This window comes from Prunus persica, chromosome G3, assembly GCF_000346465.2.
Source record: "Prunus persica cultivar Lovell chromosome G3, Prunus_persica_NCBIv2, whole genome shotgun sequence".
NCBI classification, from domain to species: domain Eukaryota; kingdom Viridiplantae; phylum Streptophyta; class Magnoliopsida; order Rosales; family Rosaceae; genus Prunus; species Prunus persica.
The window spans coordinates 23,302,949-23,325,647 of NC_034011.1; the positions used below are offsets into that span (position 1 = coordinate 23,302,949).

The window sequence follows — 22,699 nt, forward strand, 5'->3', positions numbered from 1 at the left end:
TGGCGACGGCAGCTTCGGTGTGTTTGTGCTAGGGTTCTACAAAACCCATACTTTAGGTGTGGGCTGAGCTTGATCGGCTTCTGGGTGGGTTTTTGGGCTTGTTTTTTGTTGCTCTTGTTGGGCTTACTAAATGTGAATGGTAGAGATGAGTCATATACTCTTTTCGAATTTGTAGAAAAGTACCAATGACTAGATCATGGAACCTTTGAACCAAAAAAAGAGGGTTTAAACACGAATGGATCATATTTGCCATTTGTTTAACATTTAGACACCAATCTAAGGATTTTTCAAAAAAAATAAAAATAAAGAAAGACATCACTCTTAGTATTTATTAGATTTATTATTGAATTGGAGACTTCTAGTGGTATTGGTCAACGTATAAAAATGTCCACCATTTTAATTCAAGATGTACTATCATCACCATTCTCAACATGTGAAACGTGTTAATGAGCATAATCATGGTTTCATAAATTAAAAAAAAAACTATAATTATGCTTATGAACACGTATCAAGTATTAAGAAGAGTAATGATAATACATCTTGCATAAATTAGGAACAATCCAACTCTTTACAATTGTGTTCTACACAAACTACACGGAGCAAAAACCCTATCCTCTCCAAACTTTACCATTACCCAATCCCCACCGATATAGATCACAAATTGTAAGCGTGGCAGACAACGATTGGATGAAAAATTACGACATGAAAATTCACCAGTTACCGGATCGTTCCTTCCGCGCATCCTGTAGCTACTATATAATGGAGAGCAAAGACTCCTGCTTTTCGTTATCACAGTGACTTCGTGCTCTCTCTTTTCTTTTCTCTCTCTATCTGAAAAAGGCGACCGCCGGCAACCGGAAATCGGAGACTCGCCGGATAATCGGAACTGTGCGAATTAGGTGAATGTTGTAAGTCGAAGAAACGAGAAGAAGACGATGAAGGTTTTTGTCAAGACTTTGAAGGGCACTAACTTCGAGATCGAAGTGAAACCCGAAGAGATGGTATAAAACATGCATATACATATCCGTGACTTTTCTTAATCATCAGAGATTAAAATTAATTGTTTTTGTGCTGATTTTGTAATGATAATCGCTTCAATTTTGAGTAATTAGGGTTTTTGGGGATTGAATGCGAATTAGGGCTTTCCCCATTCCCGCTATTGTCGGAGTTCGGATTTTTTTATTATTGTTCGCTGTCCTTGTTTGCGGAATCGCAGAATTTAGTGAAGTCTTTGTGAATTTATTGTTTGGTTGTGCAAATTCTCTAGCTTTAGCGTTAGTGTTTTATTGAAGCATGTACGTTGGTTTAAAATTTTCCATCTTCGATCTGTGGACTAGGGATGCGCTTCTATGTTCGTTCAAATTTTTAGTTGATTTGGACTCGATGTTTAAGATTTTATACCACTCACATTGAACCCAATTCATGGTCTATAGTGAAATCATCCGAGGCGTAGAGATGAAAAACAATCATACTGATTAATTCCAAGTGATTTTTTCGTTACTTAGCCCACTTCATGAGCACTGCCACTAAGCAACTAGTGCACTTACTTTTGGTTCCTCGACTACTTTTTCTTATCCTTTTTATTATTTTCAGCTCAGTGCAGAAATTAATTTTGTTAATCCTTTCTCCCAGGTTGCTGATGTCAAGAAAATTATTGAGACCGTACAGGGTGCAGATGTGTACCCTGCCTCACAACAGATGCTTATTCATCAGGGGAAAGTTCTTAAGGACACCACAACTCTAGAAGAAAATCAAGTTGCTGAAAATAGTTTTATTGTGATAATGTTAACCAAGGTGAGTTTGCATTTATTACTAACTGTGTTGATGAAAGTAAGAAAATTTCTGAGTAACAGGATTTGTAATTGGCAGAAGTAGAGTCCACTGTGTAAACTTGCTCATGTTTTCCATTTTATCCAATCTTTAAAAGAAGATTTTCAAAGTGGGCTTGACAATCGTAAAGAGAATATTAAAGCATGATTACACTTTTGTTCTTTGGCTTGATTAATCTGTTGGGATTTTTAGTCATATCACTGTAATCTTAAGTATGGTCTCATTTATCAATTGTAGAATAAGGCATCACCAAGCGGAGCCTCCAGTACAAAAGGTGCAGCCACAAGTCAGGTAAATTCAGCTCGGTTGCTGTATTTAGTATCACTGTATTGGAATGTCTATTTTCACATTGATATTAGATGTGAAACTGGTAATCTTTGTATTACACTGGATCTCTTAACATCAGTTGTATAATGGACCAACTTTGGAAACATATCTGTCTGTTTGTCTAAGAAGAGGTTTGTGTGAATGTGAGCAGAATGATCTAATGGATATTCTTGTTTGGAGAATTGTACTTACGAAGTCCTCTGTGTGCCCAAAAATAGACTTTTGCACGTTTGATGCTCTTGATTGCACTGACTTATGCGGACAATGATAGCTGTTTGCTTAAATAGTTTGGTTAGGAATGTTTGTTAATTTAATTGGTTTTTAGTGACCTTTGAATATTGCATATATTTTAAGTGGACTCAGATAGTACCACATGTTTTATAGTTCACAATGGTGGAGATTGCATCCTTATCTTAATAAATTCTTAAATGGAAATCTATCAAAAGAAAAAAGAAAAACGTGTGAATAGTGGGTATATTAATGTTCACTGATAGCCACTTATACATGCTGAAAACCTCATTATGAGATATACAATGCAAAGATAACTGATAATAACCAATAATATTTTATTTTATAGAGTCCTTAGGTTTGACTAGCTGACAATATGATGTTTTCTTTTTGCAAGTCCATCTTATATAGGCTATGATTTTGTAGGCTCAACCTGCTAGTACTCCTACCTCGACAGCCCCACCAGTAGCATCTCCAGCTCCTGTGCGAGCTGTGGCAGAGTGAGTGTTGCCTCACGCTTGTAGCTTTTGATTTAATGATTTTCTTTTGAAGCATTCATCTGTAATTGTTTTTACTGAAGACTTGTAACTGTTAACGTATGTATTTTTGGCATTAAACGGCCCTTTCGTAAGTGTAGTTAGTCTTCATTTATAGCCTCTATTTAAGAAGTATGTTGGATTATGTAGAATTGAACTTGTTTAAACTCGTGAAGGCTGTTTTAGTTGTTCACTATTCAACCTGAAGTTTGTTCTTCTATAAGTAGTTTATATACTAATTACAATTTTTGATGTTGGTTAACTGTCCAGGTCACAGCCTGTCGTTGAGACTCCTGCTGTTGCAGCTCCCACTGATTCGTGAGTACTTATTTTTGTTTCTATTTATGAATTTTATACTGTATAAGGCCATGTGCTTTGCTTTTGAATTTTTCTTATAGTATAAACTAGTTGACGATTTGAAGTAAATATTTTTTTTCCATAAAATGGAACTTTCTTAAATTTTTTATTCTGGCTTTATTATTGGGCAGTTCAAGATCAGATGTGTATGGCCAAGCTGCATCAAATCTTGTTGCAGGAACTAATTTAGAGGCTACCGTTCAGCAGATTCTAGATATGGGTGGAGGAAGTTGGGATCGTGATACAGTTGTCCGTGCTTTACGTGCTGCCTTCAACAACCCTGAAAGGGCTGTTGAGTATTTATATTCTGTAAGTACTCAATGAGAAAAGGGATTTGGGAATTGATCTTGAAATTTTAATTGATTAGGAGGTAAAGGTAATGTTTTGTTGTTTTTCTACCTAACAAGTCATTTAGCAGTATGCAATATACTTTTTGTCTCAGTTTTTCTCAGAATTGTTGACAATTAGGTATTCAGTTGATTAATATCGTGTACTTTGTGATAATCACTTTTGTAAATGATGTTACTCAATGGTGTTGGGTTATTATCCTTTCTCCACTCAGCTCTATATAGAGCAATAAAATTGGCTGGTGTTAAAAATAACATCCAAAGTGAAATGAAGATCTTGGTTGTTGCTTGCTTACGCTCTGATGTTAACCTGTTTGGGTCATGTGTTCTAAGTTTTCATAACTGTTATCTCCTTGAAGAAAATTGCAAAATTGCAAAATGTAGACTGTTATTTCGGTATTTACTCTCTTCATCATTTACTTGTTTTGGTTATAGTATGTTGTATCTGCATATATAGTAGCAAGCATATTTAGGTGTAACTATCAGATTGACCCAAGAATTGATATACATGTCAGGGCATTCCTGAACAAGCTGAAGTCCCACCAGCAGCCCAAGTTCCTGCTGGTGAACAAGCAGCAAATCCTCCGGCAGCAAATCCTCCAGCCCAGGCTCCACAACCAGTAGCGCCTACTGGCGGTCCGAATGCAAATCCACTAGACCTGTTTCCACAGGTAGATACTTTAGTAATCTATGAACCTGGTTATAATTTATTGGGACAAGTGATTAATTTTATTCGTTGAATCAGGGCCTTCCCAATATGGGTGCAAATGCTGGTGCAGGCAATTTGGATTTCCTGCGCAACAGTCCACAGGTACATATGTCATATTTTTATCTTTGAATCAGTTTAATGCTTATTTTTGTGGAAAGGTATCTGAGTTGCCAACTCATATTTCAGTTCCAAGCTTTGCGAGCTATGGTGCAAGCAAACCCTCAAATTCTCCAGGTATTATTTGTTTCCTGATTTTTTTTGCTCCCATTTTGGCCAGTCTTTTTCATTACTAATTATAATTTGACAACTCTTGGCATTTTATCTTGGTGCAGCCTATGCTTCAAGAGTTAGGGAAACAAAATCCACATCTAATGCAGCTCATTCAAGCACATCAAGCTGACTTCTTACGCTTGATAAATGAGCCTGTTGAAGGCGGTGAAGGGTTAGATAAATCTGCTTTACTTGTTGATTTCTTTGTGGATAATTGGATACACAAGTTGCTAAGTTATTGAAACACTCTGTTCAGGAACCTATTGGAGCAGTTGGGTGCAGCAGTGCCACAGGCTGTGACCGTCACCCCTGAGGAGCGAGAGGCCATCGAACGTGTAAGTAGTATTCCTCTCTGCTTGTAAGTGCATTTGTTCCACTGGTTTTGGTTCTCTGGTTTTGACAAATGCAAAAACTTTTGCTTGCAGCTTGAAGCTATGGGTTTTGATCGGGCCCTTGTGTTGGAGGTATACTTTGCATGCAACAAGAATGAGGAGCTGGCGGCCAACTATCTTTTGGATCACATGCATGAGTTTGAGGAATGATATGACAAAATGGGTTATCTTTGGTCCATCTTTTCTTCTGTGTGAACTCTTTGCCATGTGGGTTAAGTTTAGTAGGGTTTCTTATACTCTTCTTATTCCAGCTATTTGTCTTGTATCTCTCAGCAGACGGTGTCATATCCCCCCCTTTTATGTTTTGGATGGCATAAATTATCTGCTTCAAATATTGGTGGTTACTTATATTATATACAGATTTTTTACCTTTTCAGAAAAGAAAAGTGGATGATTTTGATTTTATATCTGTACTTTGAATGTTCAAATTTTCACCTTCGTGTTTAAATAATCTAAATGGTTAGTAACTTCACTGAATGAAGAACTCTGCTTTCAATGACTCAAGTGCTGCTGCTCAAGCTGCTAGAGTTCAAGGTGAACACACGGTTGCTGAGTTATATTCCGATAACTCAACGGTAACAAAGATATCAGGGATTGGAAAAACACCTAATCCACTTTGCCAGAAGGATCTGTTGCTTAAGAGAACCCTAGCTTGGCTGGGAATGGATGAATGTTAAACTACTGAACAACAGAATTCAATTACAAAGGCCAAAAAAATGCTCGAGTGCAACAAATGTGATTGAACTGATATCATCTAAAGAGAAAATAGAACCCATATTTCATTCAAATTTAACGGATTTGATGCACAAGTAGTCAATAGAGCTCTATTCAGCAGGTTACACAAAGAGCATTGCTAAAGGGGGGCTCAAGCTATTAATAGCACACAGCACCTTAAAACTCAAAAAGATTTCTACCTTAAAAGTTTACGCCAAATTGCCACCACTCTGCTGCCACAAATTGATGATATCAGTAGCCTGGTTGAGAAGAATAATCATCTGCTTTTGAGATATCCAAGGCTTGCTCTCGAGCAAGACCTTGAGCTCCTCCCAGGCATCTTTCCTCGGCCAGAAATAATAGGGGCTGAGAGGGATGGAGCCATGACCCGGTATCATTTGATCGAGGGCGATGCCGATGTTCTTTTCCATCCAAATGAACTTCAATACAAGCCTTGGTTTCTCAATTGGCTTCACAACTACTCCAAGCTTCTATAACATCCAAAATAAAGATATAAGTTAACTACAAGAGCATTGCTTTGCCAAACTAATACCTTCGTTTGGTAACTGGAAAAATGAGGGGAAATTAATATGTTGGATTAGATATTCACTCTTATATCAGAAGCAAATACAAGGATTAATAACAAAATAGATTTCTTCCATACACAGCAATGACAAAACTTCTGTTGTGACTAAATATAATTTCATGTATAATAACAGAGTAAGATGAATTCAAAATTTTACAGCACAGAGTCTTATTCTGAGCAAACGAAAAAGTTAAGAAAAAAGAAAGAACAAAAATCCGTTCAACTCAGCACATGACTTCGATAAACCCAATTATGAATAAGCGTCAGCCAGCCTCAACATTGCTACAGTTTGTATCAGTTTTCAACTTTCTAGACTATCCCTACATTTTCCCAGCAACCAAACAGAACGCAGGAAAACATATATACCAAATTTTCAATGACATAATCAATTTATCAGAAGAAAAAAGAAAACCAGAAAGAGAGTGCGAGGGATGAAACAGACCTCTTTTTCCAGAGGCGTTTCGGTGGTTAAGTTGTCATCAGCAGCGGCCGTTTCTTCAGCAACTAGAGACTCAGCGGCGGCGGAGAGCTTGACGTTTCTTGTGGTTTGGGTCAGTCTGAGCTTCAACTCCGACAGCGAGTGAGAAACAGAGAAGTTAGAGGTCCTTGGCTTGAAATTCAATGCTCTCTGATTATTGTTAACCAATAAAAGCTTGTGCTTTTGCTGAGGCAACTTCTGCCTCAAGACGGAGGCATTCAAGTTTGCCTGACACTCGATCCCCAAACCCATAGATAACATCTTCTTCTTCTTGGGTTCTTATCTATATCTTCTTCCCCTTTCAGTGCGACTCAGAGAAAGACACCTATTCATGTGAGATTGTGAGTGAGGATAAAATGCCATTTTTCTCACCTTGTTTGTTTCTGGTTCTGGGGCTAGCCTAGCTCGGTAAACCCAGGCCCAATATAAAATTAGCTGGGCTAGGCAAAGGAACCCAATCCAAACCCGGCTCAAAACGTGGTGCTTTTTATGATTTTACCAAAGGAGGAGGAGGAGTTTTCTCACACACTATTGGGCGTCGGGTATTGAAATCTTGATGTAGAAGTAGAAACTGCCAATGGAAAAACAAAAAACAAACCTCAATTCCTAGCATTTCGTCCAAGTAAGATGGGAAGTAGGAAGGGATAAATGAGTGGCCAAGTGGTTTCCGTTGAGTTAATGGATTAGGCTTAAGCATATATTAGTTTATGGAAGAAAGCTGTCCAATATGTTAATTATGAGCTTAATTATGAATTGGAATGCTGTGGTGGGAAGAAACATTGCCGAGGGAACAGACAGATCCAATTCAAATCATGTAATGTTACCTCTCTCACTGATTATTGAAGAAGAGGATGAGCAAGTCGGATCACAAAAATGCAGACAACCAGCTCGACAATCTGGAGTCATGCATTCAAAGATCAGGAAGAACAACTTGAGTGTCTGTCTATTTAGGCAGTTGATCAAAACAAGAGTTAAAAAGCCAAAAAAGGTTTTGGTTCTATTGGGTCAGTCTAGCGGGCCATGGTGAATCCGAGTGACACTGACCTGTAATCCTTCCACTGCCAAGAGAGGGAGGTAGTCGTTGCTCTGTAAAGCCAGCCTAACGCGGTTCCCTCCTCTCTAGAAAACCAGTGACCCAAGCCTCCGCTCAAGACACAGTGGGTTCAACTCCTGGCTTGGAATGGGCAGGCCAGTAGAGAGCCAGCTCGAACCCGACCCGCTAATTCTTGGCCAATGTTCCAGCACCTCAAAGCCCCCACTCGGGTTACAAGCTTGTGTTACAAAGCTCGGCGGCAAGAGCCTCTCGTGTTAGGTTTATAAAGCGTAGTGTTTGATATCAAATGAGCGATGTGGGATAAGTTGCACTCGCTCTTATTATCTTGGGCTTTCAGATAATGACTTGACTTTTGAGGTCTATTTGGAAGCTCATAATTTCGTCAAAACTTAATCAATTTGTAATTTTCTGGTGATTTAGGGAGTTGAATGAGGTCACAAGACTCTGAAGATTCAATTTGTCTCAAGGAAGAAACACTTCACGTTCAAAGGAGACTGGGAAAAAAGTATATGGTAAAACTCACTGAAGCATTTTAGAGGATCTCCAAAAGACATTGTTATTGGCAACGTTGGTCGGTGAAAGATAGTAACATCACTTAAAGATTGACTCAAAATTTTGTTTTGTAAAAACACACATTAGTCAAAAGGATGTGAACCGTGGAGGTGGTTTCCCACAATCAAACCTGAGAGGTAAGGGTTTAGGGTTCACAGGAGTATGTGAAACTATCTTTTTAATTGAAAATCTAGATGTAGAAGTAGAAATTGCCAATGACAATGGAAAAAGAAAAACAAACATCAATTCCTAGCATTTCATCCAGGTAAGATGAGAAGGAGGAAGGAAGAAGTAAGGGGCCAAGAGTTTTACTTTTTTTTTAAATCACTTTTTTATTCTTTCTTTTATTCCTTCTCCAAGTCTTTTACAAATACAAATATTTATTGGGTGATAAAATAACCCATCACTCAGATTAATTGAATTCTTTTCAACCCACAATCACAAAAATTGAATAGAGAAGAAAAACAAAAGATTGAGATCTGACACGCAATGCCTGGGAATGTTAGTAACTTAAAACCAGCTGTCTATGATCTCTTACTCCTTATACAGATGCTATCTCCACCATCCAATCTACTCCTGCTCAAGCATCACATGTAATCCAAGTCACACCTGAAGTTCCATGAAACATTTGATCTCTAGTTCTCAACAGCAGATTTCAAAGTCACAATTTCAGCAATGCTCAACTCCACGCTTCAACATGGTATCTTCCAGCCTTTTCCAGAGCTCTAAGCCATCTCACTGCTGACTCCTGTGGAAGCCCACTTTCTTTCGAAATAATCTCCTCAAAGGCTAATAATACATCTGCCGGCATTTTTGTAGAAGAGCCTGCAACATATACAGCAGCCCCCTCCCTCAGCAAATTCCACACCCTCCGGCTATGTTCCTGTATTTTATGTTGCACATAAACCTTCTGTGACTGGTCTCTTGAGAAGGCAGCATAAAAGCCTCCACCTTTTGCTTCTGAAAGCACCCCACCATTTTGTGAATGGGATATCCAAAACTCTCTGTATAAAAAATCATTGTCCTCGTTTCTGCATCCAAAGAAGAACATCACTGGAGCAGTTGAACCAGTCAAACTTTGTATGGCTCTTTCCTCCACAAATCCACGGAAAGGTGCACAGCCAGTTCCAGGTCCAATGAGAATGAGAGGAAGTGATGGTGGTGGGGGAGGAAGGGAACCTTTTTGAAACCACACTGGAACATAAACGCCTGTTTATCACAGAAGAACAAAAATCAAGGACATGAAAGGGTAATTCGTATTTTGCTTTGTTAATAACATGCTTTATATGTACAGTATATGACATACATTGTTCAGGATCAAGCTTGGCTAGCCAATTTGAGCAGAGACCTGCTCGACTTCTTTTGAAAGGTGTTGTCCATGACACCACATTCACTGTTAAGTGAACTTGATTGGGGTGCGCAGAAGGGGACGAAGAGATGGAGAAAGCCCTCGTTTTTAAAGGAGGAACCAACTGTACCAACCATTCCAATGGCATTTGAACGGAGGGGAAATCTTCCAAAACCTGTATTTTCATATATGAACTAAATTATTAAAAACAAACCTAAAGGAGGAAACAAAGCACTTCATCAACGGATTTTACATCACCTCCAGAACAGTCCGTCGTTCCCTCTGATTGTATTGGTATAGATCATCTCTTCCTTCAGGTGACACAAAATATTGGAGTCTTTCCTTTTCATGTTCAGCTGTTGCAAATATACTCATGACCTGAAAATTCCATGGAAGATCAATTTAAGGGCCATAGCATGTCTACAATAACAAAAATTGTTCATTAATGAGACTTCCATTCCATATGCTTATATGTAAGGTGTTTGGTTGAAAGTTATGTTACCATTACCATTTTAGCAATATCCTAACTATTCCTTATTATTCAAATCACTTTCTAAGATTGCCTAAACAGTTGAACTAATAAATCAATAACAACAAAAAAAGCCAACTGGATGACGAGCAAAACTAAGCAAGCAAGAATATGGCTATAACATAAACTGGAAGGGGTGCTTTCTATAAGAAATGTGCTAATATAAATCCATGAGTTACATACTAGATTCTTGCCTCAAAGAAATAGCGCCGAGGAGATGCTGATGCAACATCCATTGTCAATTCAACAAAAGTTTTTAATTTGATGGGGGTACAAGCGTCAAGAAGCTGATTCTCCATCTCTGAAGGATGAACCTAAAATCAGCAATGCCAAAAATAAGAATAAAAAATGATACTTCGAAGAACAATGCAAAAAATCCCCTTAACCATTCAACGTATTTCCTTTCTCTTGTACACAGGTTTCAAAAAAAATAATCGAAGTATCTTATTCAATCATTTATTTTAGTAAAAATTTGAAGGTAGTACCACTCAAATATTCAATCAACATACAAGCAAAAAAACTCACAGTGATGAATGATTCAGGGTCCAAATTACAACGAAGTATGAAAGAATCTATTGCAGCAGGATTTTGACTAGGGAGAACCTCAAGGACGTTACCAACTTCATATTCAATAGCCTGACATATCAAATGAAACTTTTCACTAGGAAAGAAAAGTAATGATACATATTGGTTGAATCAACAGGAAACGTAACAAGCACATAGTAGGCAACTTACAGATGAAACAAATTCAAATTCGAAGTGATGCACCTCTTTGTCTATACTTCCTGATTTAGTCAGTGGCTCATTTTTTACCTACATGAGTAAAGTTTAAATGAGCTGAGGAATGCATGAGACAAAAAATCATCTGGTAATGAGAAAGAGAGAAAGCAAACAAGTCCCCAAACATCACAAACTTAAATTAACATGTGCCTAAGCAGTTAGAAATAGCAGAATTTTATACACACTATAGTGTAACATTCTAGCATTACCAATTTAAGAATGCAGTCAGGCCTGTTCTTGTCAAGAGAAAACTTTACAGGAGACACTCTGCGAGCCCTTTCAATCTGCAACGCAATGTGATTCAAGTCTGAGAAAACCACAAAGGCATGGCTTAATTAGACACTACATACAAACTGTATGCAAGGATGAGCTTAACAGAAATGACACTGTGGTATCGAACATTCCATGTCTAACATAGAACTGATTTTGGTTCAAAGGGTGGGAAAGGAAAGGAAATGATTTTTTTATTTTTTTTTTGGCAACATGTCTTCTAATAGAATCTGAAAACCTATCAATGGAAGTAAAAAGTTTACTAGTAAAAAAACATGCTTTATAATGATTCATCTGCATAATGATGTTTGCAAACAACAAGAAGGTAATTACATGATTATACCAAGAAGGGAACTCTGAACAACTAAATTACCTGAATTAGTTGAAAATTGTGAATCCACCTGCTTAATGTCATGGTATTGAATCCGAACTTTAGGTTCAGCCATAAAATTCTCATACGGAATCAAAAATTCTGGGCCATTTGGGAAGTATTTTGGATTGATGTTATTCAACATATTCCACAAAGATATCATCCAAGGATCCAGAGCAGCCTCATACCTGTTAACGGTAAACAAGAATAGTGTCCAAATTTAGAACATATAGCAAGATTTCAATAATTAATTCTGAAATAAAAGAACCATACCCTGATGGGTGCTGATCATCTCCCAAACCTCTTTGGATAATAGGGGTTGCCCCAAGGTCCAGAAGTCTTCTATCAAGCTTCTTTGCCACAAACTGCAACCATAACTCAAAAGTCATAAACACATAAATTCTTCCATTTAAATCGAAGGGTCGAAAGGCGACTTTATACTCATCAATCACATTAAAGACTAGACACTTTACATTAAATTTCTGGTAACCAGAATCCCCCAATCCAAAAACAGCATAATGAAGTCCTTCAAGCCATTGCCCACTTAGATTTCTCTGCAGAAGATATTTCCAAAATCCCTGCATACACATAGATATGTACATAAGCAAAAATAAACAACTAGGCCTCTTTCAAAAGGTATATAGTATTTAGTAATTGTTGTAAATAAATAACTGAAATGCTAAGAAAAAGCAAACCTTCATGGGATCAGGAGTATCCCCCTGGCCTGTAGTTGAAACAACAAAAATTACAGTGCCCTCTTGAGCTAAGCAACTCTGAGACGGTAAGCAACAGCAAAAATTAGCTTAATATTCGAAAGTGGTAATTTTTATTCATGTGTTATTGTTGTTTACTAGAACAAAAAACAAAGAAAACAAAAAAGAATGCAATGGAAAACTTACGGTATCGTATTGGTCGATGGAAATAAGGTGGACGGGGCAGCCTCTGCGCTCGGCTTCACGGCCCACTCGCTCGGCAACGTCTAAGGCGTTTCCGGTTTGAGTCGCGTAGAGTATGAGTAGTTTCTTTGGCCTCTCCTCCATGTCTGATGAACCCATCAATGTCTCTCTCTAAGGCCAAAGCTAACTCAGCTGCTTCAAGGAGACGCAGAGAGAGAATTTCGTCGTCTCTGCACACAGAGAGAATTTGATTGTGCCGTCGTCTGTGCTTAATATGGATTGGGCCTAAAGGCCTCCATTATTATTAAAATCATGAGCTCCGGCCCATGTTGGAAAAAAACAAAAAAACTACTAATTTCACGGACACCCATTAAAATTTTAATTTTTAACAAATATCATGGGACACATTTTAAACTAGGAGATTAAGAGTTCGTTTGGGAGTGATTCTGAATATACCAAAATCACTTCTGGAAAGAAGCATCTCTCACATGATTCTCAATGTAATTAGGGATGGCAACGGGTCGGATAGGGGCCGGGTATGACAATACCATCTCCGTCCCCGCCCCCGATCCCCGCCCCCGTCCCCGAACCTATCCCCGTTTAATAGGTTTCGGGAATTCCCGTCCCCGTCCCCATTTGGGGACTATCCCCCATATTCAGCTCGAATCTCCGATTTTTTTGCATACAAACATATTTATCATACATTCTAACATTAAGTTTCATATTAAATTATCATTCAACACATCCAAATTAACTATAAAGTTCATCTCAACTATTCAAAATCAAATCAATCTGAAGTTCCAAAGAAGATTAGGAATAATTAGGAGATGGAGGTTAACTTAGGGTTAAATATAAATATTATAATTAGATATTTATTTATTTAAGTATAAACATATATATATTCGGGCCAGGTTCAGAGATGGAGACACCAATACCATCCCCTCCCATACCCGTTGGGGATTTTTCAAATTCGGGAATCCCCGTACCCGATACCCGTTTAGCCTCGAAATCTCCCCCCGTTAGGGTTGGGAACTCGCCCTCGTGGGAATTTTCGTCATCCCTATATATAATCACTTTAAATAATTTTAAGTGATTCTGGAGAGAAACACCTCTTATATGCTTCTTCATCAAATCACTTAAAACCACTTACCTTTTATGTCGATGAAGGAATTGAAAATTGTATAAAATTCTTAAATGGAGGAATTTAAATCTTCATCGTTTCAGTGCTTGGATTTATGTAAGTCAAATTTTTTAAATGATAGAAATTCCAATGAAAACGAATTCCTGCTCAATAGAAATTGCAAAATGACGCCTATTTTGACGAAAATTAAACTCGGGAATCTTGATCCCCGATTTTCATGATTTTTCTCCCGCATCATTTGAAGAGTCTCCTTTTGTATTGGTTGTGCAGCATTGGATTTCTTATTGTGGTTGAGAGCATGTGGGTATTAAAATCTACCAAGGGATCCAAGAGCTTTGTGTGGGAAACATTAGAGAGCATCTCCTAACCTCCTTGAGAGCACTCCTAGCATCCTACTTCTTCTTGAGGGAGAAATTCTTTCTTGAGCTTAGGTAAGGAAGAGATTAAGGCTCTCGCCTTCATTATTGGTGTTGTGGTGCTTTAATTGCTAAGTTGGAGGACAAAGGCAACCAACTTGGTGATGTGGTGGGTCAGTTTCTTTTTTCTTTCTTTTTTTTGGTCAATACTGAATTTTATTTCAAGCCAAACAAGACACGAAAGGGGTTCTTTGTTTGGTGTGATGTAAAGTTCTCTTTGACTACGCAAGATTCTTCCCACTTGTTGAGCAAAGAACCTGAGATTTGTTCTTTTGTGTAATAGGTTTGTGAGTGTCTTGGGTGTATTTGGAGTTTGGGTGGGTGGGTAGAGCATGTATTCAATAACAATTGTAAGGTTGAAAGACTATTAAATAAAAGTATTAAAAATTGATATAATAAAACTAATTTTAAGTTATTCATGTATAATGCGTTGAAAGGCGCTGTGATGTTGTTTACTCAAAATTAACAAGGTTCCATATTATATCATATAAATTAGAAGTTGCAGTTTAAAAATGTGGGGGGTGCCATAGTCACTCAACTGCACACTGGTGCAATCTTTTTAAAACAACTGCACTCTCATTGGTACAACTTAATCACAGCAATCAAAAACCAAAAGCTCCACACGGCCCCAAATTCAAAACTTGCCAATGCATTTTGAATTTACTCAGTTTGCTACTTGAAAACTTGGAATTCTCCTTTTATTGATCCCTTTCTTTCAAAAGAAAGAAAGTTCATTTGACGCACGACAACATAATGAAAACCAAACAAGTATGACTTAACATGACCCATTTTGAGCACAATTTGGGCCAAAAACATAGACAAAGAATTGAAGCAAATTGATCTGGCTTGCAGCTTGGTATATATAACTAACTTACTTGTGGCAACCCATTTTGCTCCTCGGGTTTCATTGTGAAACATGCAATGATCATGTTCAGATATTCTTTCAATTTTTCAAACGCCTGAAAGACTCCTCCAACCGCACTTGTAAACAATGTTTTGACGTATGGGTACGAGTAAACAACTACAAAGCTCACAAACCAAATGACCCAAAAGAAGAGGAAGCCTAACCCTAAATTCGGGACAAGGATCACCAATTCCAAAACCAAAGCAAGAGCTCCAAAAAGGAGGCCAATGTAACTCATGAATTTTGCCAAATCTGGATTAGGGTCAGCGTAAAGTATGTATGTAGAACCAATCAACGAGCCACCGTAAATTATTAGAGCAACAAAAAGGATCACAAAAGTCGGGTAGTCAGTCTGCTTTAATTGGGGGAACACGCCTAGCATGAAAATAAGAGAAACCATATATTTATGCAATGCCTTTATATAAGGTTCTTTGCTTGTGCTGTTACAATTAATGAGAAAATGTTAGAGGGGTTCACTATTATACCCAATATAAAAGCACAAATTATAATTTAAAAAAATCCTATATGAAATAGACTTTAGAAACACACTCAAAGCCAATTTACAACATAACAAAAAGATTTTTAACTTCTTTTAAATCACAAAACTGCCATTGATTTCTTAAAACAAACATAACCCCAAAACTTCCCAAAAAAAAGCCCAAAACACTCAATAGAGTATCAAAGTAATTTAATAATAATAATTAAATTTAATAGGGTCAATTGTCATTTTTTGGATTTGTCTTTTTAGGCTTGCATGCCCGCATGGTTTCTGTTTGTAATTTCCTTTTTTCTTATTTTTTTTTTAAAAAGAATTTATTTATATTATTAATGCTAAGAATGGGTATATGACTAAATATCACTGTTAAATTTGTACGGATATTAGATGCAGCTAAGGTTAGTTGCCAAAAATACAAAGAAGATGCAACCAGCTAAATGGGAGCCAAAGTAAGAAAAGAAGCACAATATTGTTTCAATGCCGAGAAAGAAGCAAAAGCAATAAGTTGGCATGAAAGCCAAAGTAGTATGAATGTATGTATGTATGTAGGCTCACGCCTCTGCAGGAAGAGGACCGCTAACACTGACAGGATTGCTTGCTTGACGATTCATCCAGCGCGCAACCGCCTTAAATCTACAGTAATAAATAAAAACAGAATTGAGGAGAAAGGCCAGCTCATGCACATCATCAGAACCCAACATATATATATGTATATATATATATATAATCAAACACTTGTAAAGTTACTGGATCTCTTTCTGGGTGTTGTGAAAGAAGTGCACTCAGTTACTCTTGTAAACGTGTGACGGTTGTATATCTAATGGAATGACCTTCTACGTACTGGAAAAGTAAAATTCAAAGAAGGTAGTGTTTGATGAGGAAGAGCTTTTGGAGCGAGTGTTTCGAATGATACTTAATACTCGCTCTGTGTATGGCCTTTTTGAAGTAATTGGACAGGCACTGTTCACATTCCGTGGACTCTTTATAAAGTCATCATGGGGGCTCAGGTAGCCAAAAAGCTGTTTGTTTGTTACAGCTCATGGCTTTGACTGGCTTGGATAAATATCACATGTTCGTTTTAAGCGGTTCTAAGCTTAAGTGGGCTCACTAAAAACACCTCATTAGGTGTTCTTAGTGGAACTCACGTCTCAATAGCATCCGCAACTCGCAAGAGCAGCTCCAGCGTTGCATGCAAACCGGGTAGGAGGCCTCCCGAGCAAGCCCAAAATGGCTCCAGCGAGCAACCAACAACCCGGGCAAGGCCTGGGTCCCACCAGCCCGGGCAAGCCCAATGGTTGATTTTGCTTGAGCTTGAGCTTCAGCTCAAAGGCGCTGACGTCAGCGAGCAAAAAAAATACCAAAAAATTATGGATGTTTTTCCTATAAATACATAACAATTCTATTCACTTTCTCTATAAATACATAACAAGTTTATATTTTGTTGCATATTTTGTTTTTTTCTTGTCCTTGCCCTAGCCTTTTGGGGTGGAACCAAAAAAGGCAAGGCTGCCACTATTTACGTGAATAGTGGCAGCCCCTACGTTGCCCTTGCCTTTGCCTTAGCCCTTTGGGGTGGAGATGCTCTAAGAGATTGCCCAACCCAACCCCCACGCCACTGCCCAGTGCCCAACCTCTCTATCTCTCTTTTGCTCCCTTATCTACTCCCACACTCACACCACTACACAACCTAGATTTACAGATCCACCGTGGCCACTAGATCTTTATTCCAAACAGCCATAGCCCGTTCGAAATTCAAAAAAAAAAACACCACAACAAAGTCATTGTATCATCGTCCCAATCTTTTCACCACCCCAACAACATCAATGTGTATGTGGAGATGGGACGAATTTTAGGGCTTGCAAAGATGGGTAGAGAGAAAATGGAGAAGAAGAGGAGATAAATTTTTTGAAAAAAACTTAGAAGATAAGAGAAAATGGAGAAGAAGAGGGGATAAAATTTTTTTCAAAAACAACTGGGAAGAGGAGAGAAAATTTTCGGAAAAAAAAATAGACAGAAGAAGAAGAGAGAAAATGGAGAAGAAGAAGATGAAAAAGATGTAAATGGGAAGAAGAAAAAAGTGAAGCAGAGAGGAAACGAGGAAAGAGATGGAGAGAGAAGAAAAGTATAAAAAAAAAAAAAAATTATATATATATATATATAAGTCATAGTTCAATCAAACATACACCAAACGTTGTACTAGTGTTATCCAATTTATACCATGTCAAGCCAATCCAAGACAATACTAGCATTTAGTCCAGTTCATGACAATCCGTCATATCAAACGACCCATAATATGCTCTGATGTATTAATACACCAATTGCATAACGACATATGATATGACTGTCTTTTAAAAGAGAGAATGTTTACATCCAGATTTACTGGTAACCCATTTTAGTTAACCAACTCTCTTTTTTGTTCTGAATAAAAATAAAAATAAAACTTATGCACCACCGTTCTGAGAAGAAGGAAGAATGGTGCAGTCATAAAACTATGTTGTTATTTTCTGATTTCTGAGAAGAGGGAAGACTGGTGCAGCCATACCCTTGGATTGCTGCAGGTTCCAATTTCTTGTTTAAGTTTCTTCAATTTTTGTCAAATCTGAATCTTACTACATTTTTATTTATTTATTTATTTATTTGCATGATTTGCTTCGCTTTTGGGGTTTTGGTTGTGTTTTAAGTTGTGAGATGGAAAGGGTTTGATTTAGGTTTGTTTTAATGTAGCATTCTTGCATTTTCTTGTTGCAATTAATACATGCTGATTTTATTTCTTAATTTCTGGGGTGTAGAAGTTCATTTGATTTGGGTATATTATTAATGGATAATACTTATTGCTCTGTTCTTTTGCTATTTGTTTTACCCTACAATTTGAGTATATTATTGCTGGGGGTGAGAACTTTGGATTTTATTTTCTTGGCATATGTCCTCCCCTGAAGGTAATTGTTGAGGTGATGGGTCTTATAGCTTCTTTGTTTTCACTTTATTTCCTTTCATTAGATTAAATGCAGTTCCTTTCTTTTGAGTAATCACTTTATTTCCTTTCATTTGATATGCTCTTCAAACTTTTATGGAACTGCAGTGTGTCATTTGGATTCCATAGAAGGAGAATGAATGTTGTGGGAGATGGATGGTACATCTCTTTGAGCTTGTTTCTCTAATGTTTTTACGGGTTCAAGTTGGTCTGGCAGTTTATTGCAAGAATATATTTTATTTTTTTGGTCAAGAATAGAAGACATGTTCCATTGTGAAACTGGCAATAATCATGTTCAGATATTCTTTCAATTTTTCAAACGCCTGAACAACTCCTCCAACCGCACTTGTAAACAATGTTTTGACGTATGGGGACGAGTAAACAACTACAAAGCTCACAAACCAAATGACCCAAAAGAAGAGGAAGCCTAACCCTAAATTCGGGACAAGGATCACCAATTCCAAAACCAAGGCAAGAGCTCCAAAAAGGAGGCTAATGTTACTCATGAATTTTGCCAAATCTGGATTAAGGTCAGCGTAGAGTATGTATGTAGAACCAACCAACGAGCCCCCGTAAATGATTAGAGCAACAATAAGGATCACAAAAGTCGGGTTGTCTGTGTCAAATAGAGATGTCATTCCGCCTTCCTGCTTCAGTTGGAGGAACACGCCTAGCATGGTGATGAGAGAAACTATATATTTATGCAATGCCTTTATATAAGGTTCTTTGCTTGTGCTGTTACAATAAATGAGAAAATGTTATTGGCTTTGCAATAAAGGATTATTTATATTATGTATGTAATCTTTAACTAGTAAGAAAAACTATGATGAGCAGTAAAATGGGGGGAGCTAGAGCCATGAGAACTCAGTCCAACGTGGAAAAAAATTGACATAATTCTTGGGAAGTAAGAAGGGAAGGAGGTCTCCTAAATAAAAACAAAGAGAGAGAGAGAGAGAGAGAGTATTTTTTCCACAAAGACCGACCAAGCACGTCAACCACCAAAAGTCTTTCTCATTAAATCACGCGGGGCTTTCATATTGATTTTAGATATAGATTTTCTCTTATGTGGAGGTTAGCACGGTTTGTGTTTTTATTATCTTTTTTTACTTTTTTCTTTATTTTCAATGATATCTACACAATAATAATTTGTAGATGTACCTCAAATGAAATATCCAGTACCTCAACTTGATAATTTTGAAGAGAGATTCTTCACTATAGGAACAATTTTTGTACAGGGACGTAACTAGGATTTGAATTTTGGGGTGGTCAAAAATTAACATGTACCAAACATATTTCAGCAAGAAAAAAAAAAAGTGTAAACTGCATTTAGAACAAAATATTATGCAACAATTTAAAAACTGATCATTTGTAATATTTATACTTGAAAAAAAATACTCATTTTGAAATATATTAAATATTTTAAACCTTTTTGGCTAATTTTATGACTAAAACTAAGATTTCGCAACTAAATCTTTTCTAGTATAGTTTTTTTTTTTAAAATAAAAATAAAAATTACTATTTACTTACGCTTGTTTCCTTCTTTTTTTTTTTTTTATTAAAGATAAAGAAAAATATGGGTCCCATATTATTTTAAAGTGGGTCCCACATTACTTTAATATTAATTTGAGCTACGATCTGAAACGAAGGCAAAAACAGTTAAATTTGTACACATATTATATGCAGCTAAGCTATTTATCTAACCCAAAAAAAAACAAAGTAAATTTAGGTTTTAGCCACACAACAAATTTTATTTTTGGAAAAAGCTAAACAAATTTCAAAAAAAACAAAAAAACCTCTCAACTTTCAAACCAAAGACATACAAGTGTAAATGATTTTTTAGAAAATCCAATAAATAAATAAGGACAATTTTGTCCATTTTAACTTCTTTTACAAAATTTCTCCCCCCTTTGATTTTTTCAAGCTAAAGCAATAAGTTGGCTGAAAACAAATTAATAGTTATACAAATGAAAGCCAAAGTAGTATGAATGTATGTATGTAATGTATGTAGACTCACGCCTCTGCAGGAAGAGGACCGCTAACACTGACAGGATTGCTTGCTTGACGATTCATCCCGCGCACAACCGCCTTAAATCTACAGTAATAAATAAGAAAACATAGTTGATGAGAACGGCCAGCACATGCACATCAGAACCCAACACACACACAGACATATATATATGTAAAAGAAGTTACTGGATCTCTTTCTGGGTCTTGTAAAAGAAGTGCACTTACTTACTCTTGTAAACGTCTGACGGTTGTATATCGAATGGAATGACCTTCTCCGTACCGGAAAAGTAAAATTCAGAGGTCAGAACAAGTAGTGTTTGATGAGTTTCGGATGAATGCTTACACTTGCTCTGCTTATATATAAGCGTTTTTGGAGGAGTGGGACAGAACGGCCATCTTTTTCAGAAAGAATTTGGTTTTGGGGCAGCATTTGGAGATTGGGCAGCATTTGGCTTGTGGGATTTTTTTATTTGGAGATTTATAGCCGCATTTTGTCTACGGGGCAGTCCGGGCAGCATTTGTTTTGTGAAAACCGGGCAGCATACCGGGCAGTCCTGGCAGCATTTGTTTTGTGAAAACCGGGCAGCATTTGTCTACCGGGCAGTCCGGGCAGCAACCGGGCAGCATTTGTCTACCAGGCATTTGTTTTGTGAAAACCGGGCAGCATTTGTTTTGTGGGGTTTCCGGGCAGTATTTGTTTTTTTGGGGTTGCCCGGGGCAGCATTTGTTTTGTAGCTGGGGCAGAGTTTTTTATTTTGGAGCTATGGCTGGGGCCTGCGGGAGCATTTGGTTGTGGGGCCAGGCGGAATTTTGGTTGTATAGCTGGGGCCCGCCTCAGCCACCGGCCTGTATATGGTTCTGTGGTGATGTGCCGGAGGATTAAAGCAACAATGAGGATTACAAGAGTGAGGTACTCTATGTCAAATAAAGAACTGGCGCCACGTTGGCTGCATGTTTTAGTTGGAAAAGCAAGTCTAACAAGGTGATGAGAGAAAATAAATATTTGTGCAATATCTCTGTAAAAGGTTCTTTGCTTGTGATGTTATAATTAATTAATGACAATATTAATTTAAATCGTATTGCAATAATAAGGAAATATCTATAAATAATAACATATCATAGCCAGAAATTAATTAATTAAGCCCAAGGTAAAACCCTAGTCTCGTACTAAGAGAGAGAGAGAGAGAGAGAGAGAGAGAGAGAGAGAGAGAGAGAGATTGATGGGATTTTTTCTTGGATTCCGTCGGATCTTCGGTATTCTCTGGCTTCAGGTAGACCTATGTCGATCTATTATTCTTTTAGTAAATCTATTGTCTCAAATCCGGTTTGGTTTTGGTTGTGCCTATTCTTGCAAGGTTCCTCTTTGAGGTGTTGTGCGACTTGATCATGATAAATCATCTGCTCACTAATGTGTTGAGGCCCTGGAGTAACTAGATGACGTTGTCATGCCCCAATTCGAAAATAGGGATTATCTTTGAATTAAGACATGAACCATACTATAGTTATATAAACAAACTCCTATAACTATGATATGATTATTAAGAAAAGTAAAAAATCAAGAAGCTCTAAGACCCATATTTGGTTTTATTAAGAAAAGTAAAGGCCAAGTCAAACTCAAAGTGAACCAAAACTATTGGTTCCATATTCTTGTTGAATAAGATTTTATGGCGACCCAAACAGATAGTTAGGAGAAGACCCACATGGGTAGGACGCATGGAGGTTTCAAGTGCGGAGAGGCAGTGGTCAAAGGAGCTGAGAATGGAGACAACGCTATTGGTGATGGTTTGGCTCTTTCGCAGTCCATCTTCTTCTTCCTCCTCCTTCCCTCTTCTTCTGCGTTGTTATTTGAGAATGAGAGAGAGGGATTGAATTTAATTGCATTATTAATTAATTAAAGGGTATTTTAGGAATAATGGTGGGTGGAAAGATAAGATTATGTTTTTTCAAATTTACATGGTGGGTGTGAATATAAGGTAGGTGGGAAAATATGACAGGTGGGTTGAAATAGCAGCACTCCCGATTAATCAACGTTATTAAATTTCAGACATAACCATTCTGTTATACAAACAACCCCCTCCATGTATTCTAACCCGCTCAAATAAAAGTATGTGTCGTTAGATTAATCCAACGGACCTGATGAAAATAACTGTTTTGAGGAACAAAATTTTGTAAATCAAGAGAGCCAATTGGA

General features: G+C 37.4%; 3 protein-coding genes across 5 annotated transcripts; 1 reads left to right on the top strand and 2 right to left on the bottom strand.

Annotated features, from left to right (window-relative positions):
* Positions 779-5,401, top strand: LOC18782309 (ubiquitin receptor RAD23d). The gene is made up of 12 exons (XM_007215453.2): positions 779-1,001; positions 1,633-1,794; positions 2,068-2,121; positions 2,812-2,885; positions 3,192-3,239; positions 3,410-3,587; positions 4,141-4,296; positions 4,371-4,436; positions 4,521-4,568; positions 4,667-4,776; positions 4,861-4,939; positions 5,030-5,401. The coding sequence occupies exons 1-12, from the start codon at positions 936-938 to the stop codon at positions 5,144-5,146; spliced, it is 1,158 nt and encodes a 385-aa protein (XP_007215515.1). The 5' UTR covers positions 779-935; the 3' UTR covers positions 5,147-5,401.
* On the bottom strand, positions 5,747-7,180 carry LOC18782204 (30S ribosomal protein 3, chloroplastic). Its single transcript, XM_007215934.2, has 2 exons — positions 6,739-7,180; positions 5,747-6,201 (listed from the first exon to the last, which is right to left on the bottom strand). Exons 1-2 carry the CDS (start codon positions 7,033-7,035, stop codon positions 5,920-5,922), a joined length of 579 nt encoding a protein of 192 aa, XP_007215996.1. The 5' UTR covers positions 7,036-7,180; the 3' UTR covers positions 5,747-5,919.
* On the bottom strand, positions 8,704-12,842 carry LOC18782643 (NADPH-dependent diflavin oxidoreductase 1). 3 transcript variants are annotated; one of them, XM_020560830.1, is made up of 12 exons: positions 12,577-12,842; positions 12,373-12,450; positions 12,151-12,255; positions 11,951-12,042; positions 11,681-11,865; positions 11,247-11,344; positions 10,993-11,070; positions 10,783-10,893; positions 10,452-10,571; positions 9,987-10,106; positions 9,687-9,903; positions 8,704-9,589 (listed from the first exon to the last, which is right to left on the bottom strand). In XM_020560830.1, exons 1-12 carry the CDS (start codon positions 12,730-12,732, stop codon positions 9,060-9,062), a joined length of 1,890 nt encoding a protein of 629 aa, XP_020416419.1. In that variant the 5' UTR covers positions 12,733-12,842; the 3' UTR covers positions 8,704-9,059. The 3 variants fall into 3 exon arrangements, with proteins under 3 accessions (XP_020416419.1, XP_020416421.1, XP_020416420.1); XM_020560832.1 differs by lacking the exons at positions 11,951-12,042; positions 12,151-12,255; positions 12,373-12,450; positions 12,577-12,842 and having other exon boundaries at positions 11,247-11,321; positions 11,681-11,698; XM_020560831.1 differs by lacking the exons at positions 10,783-10,893; positions 10,993-11,070; positions 11,247-11,344; ... (3 more) ...; positions 12,373-12,450; positions 12,577-12,842 and having other exon boundaries at positions 10,441-10,528.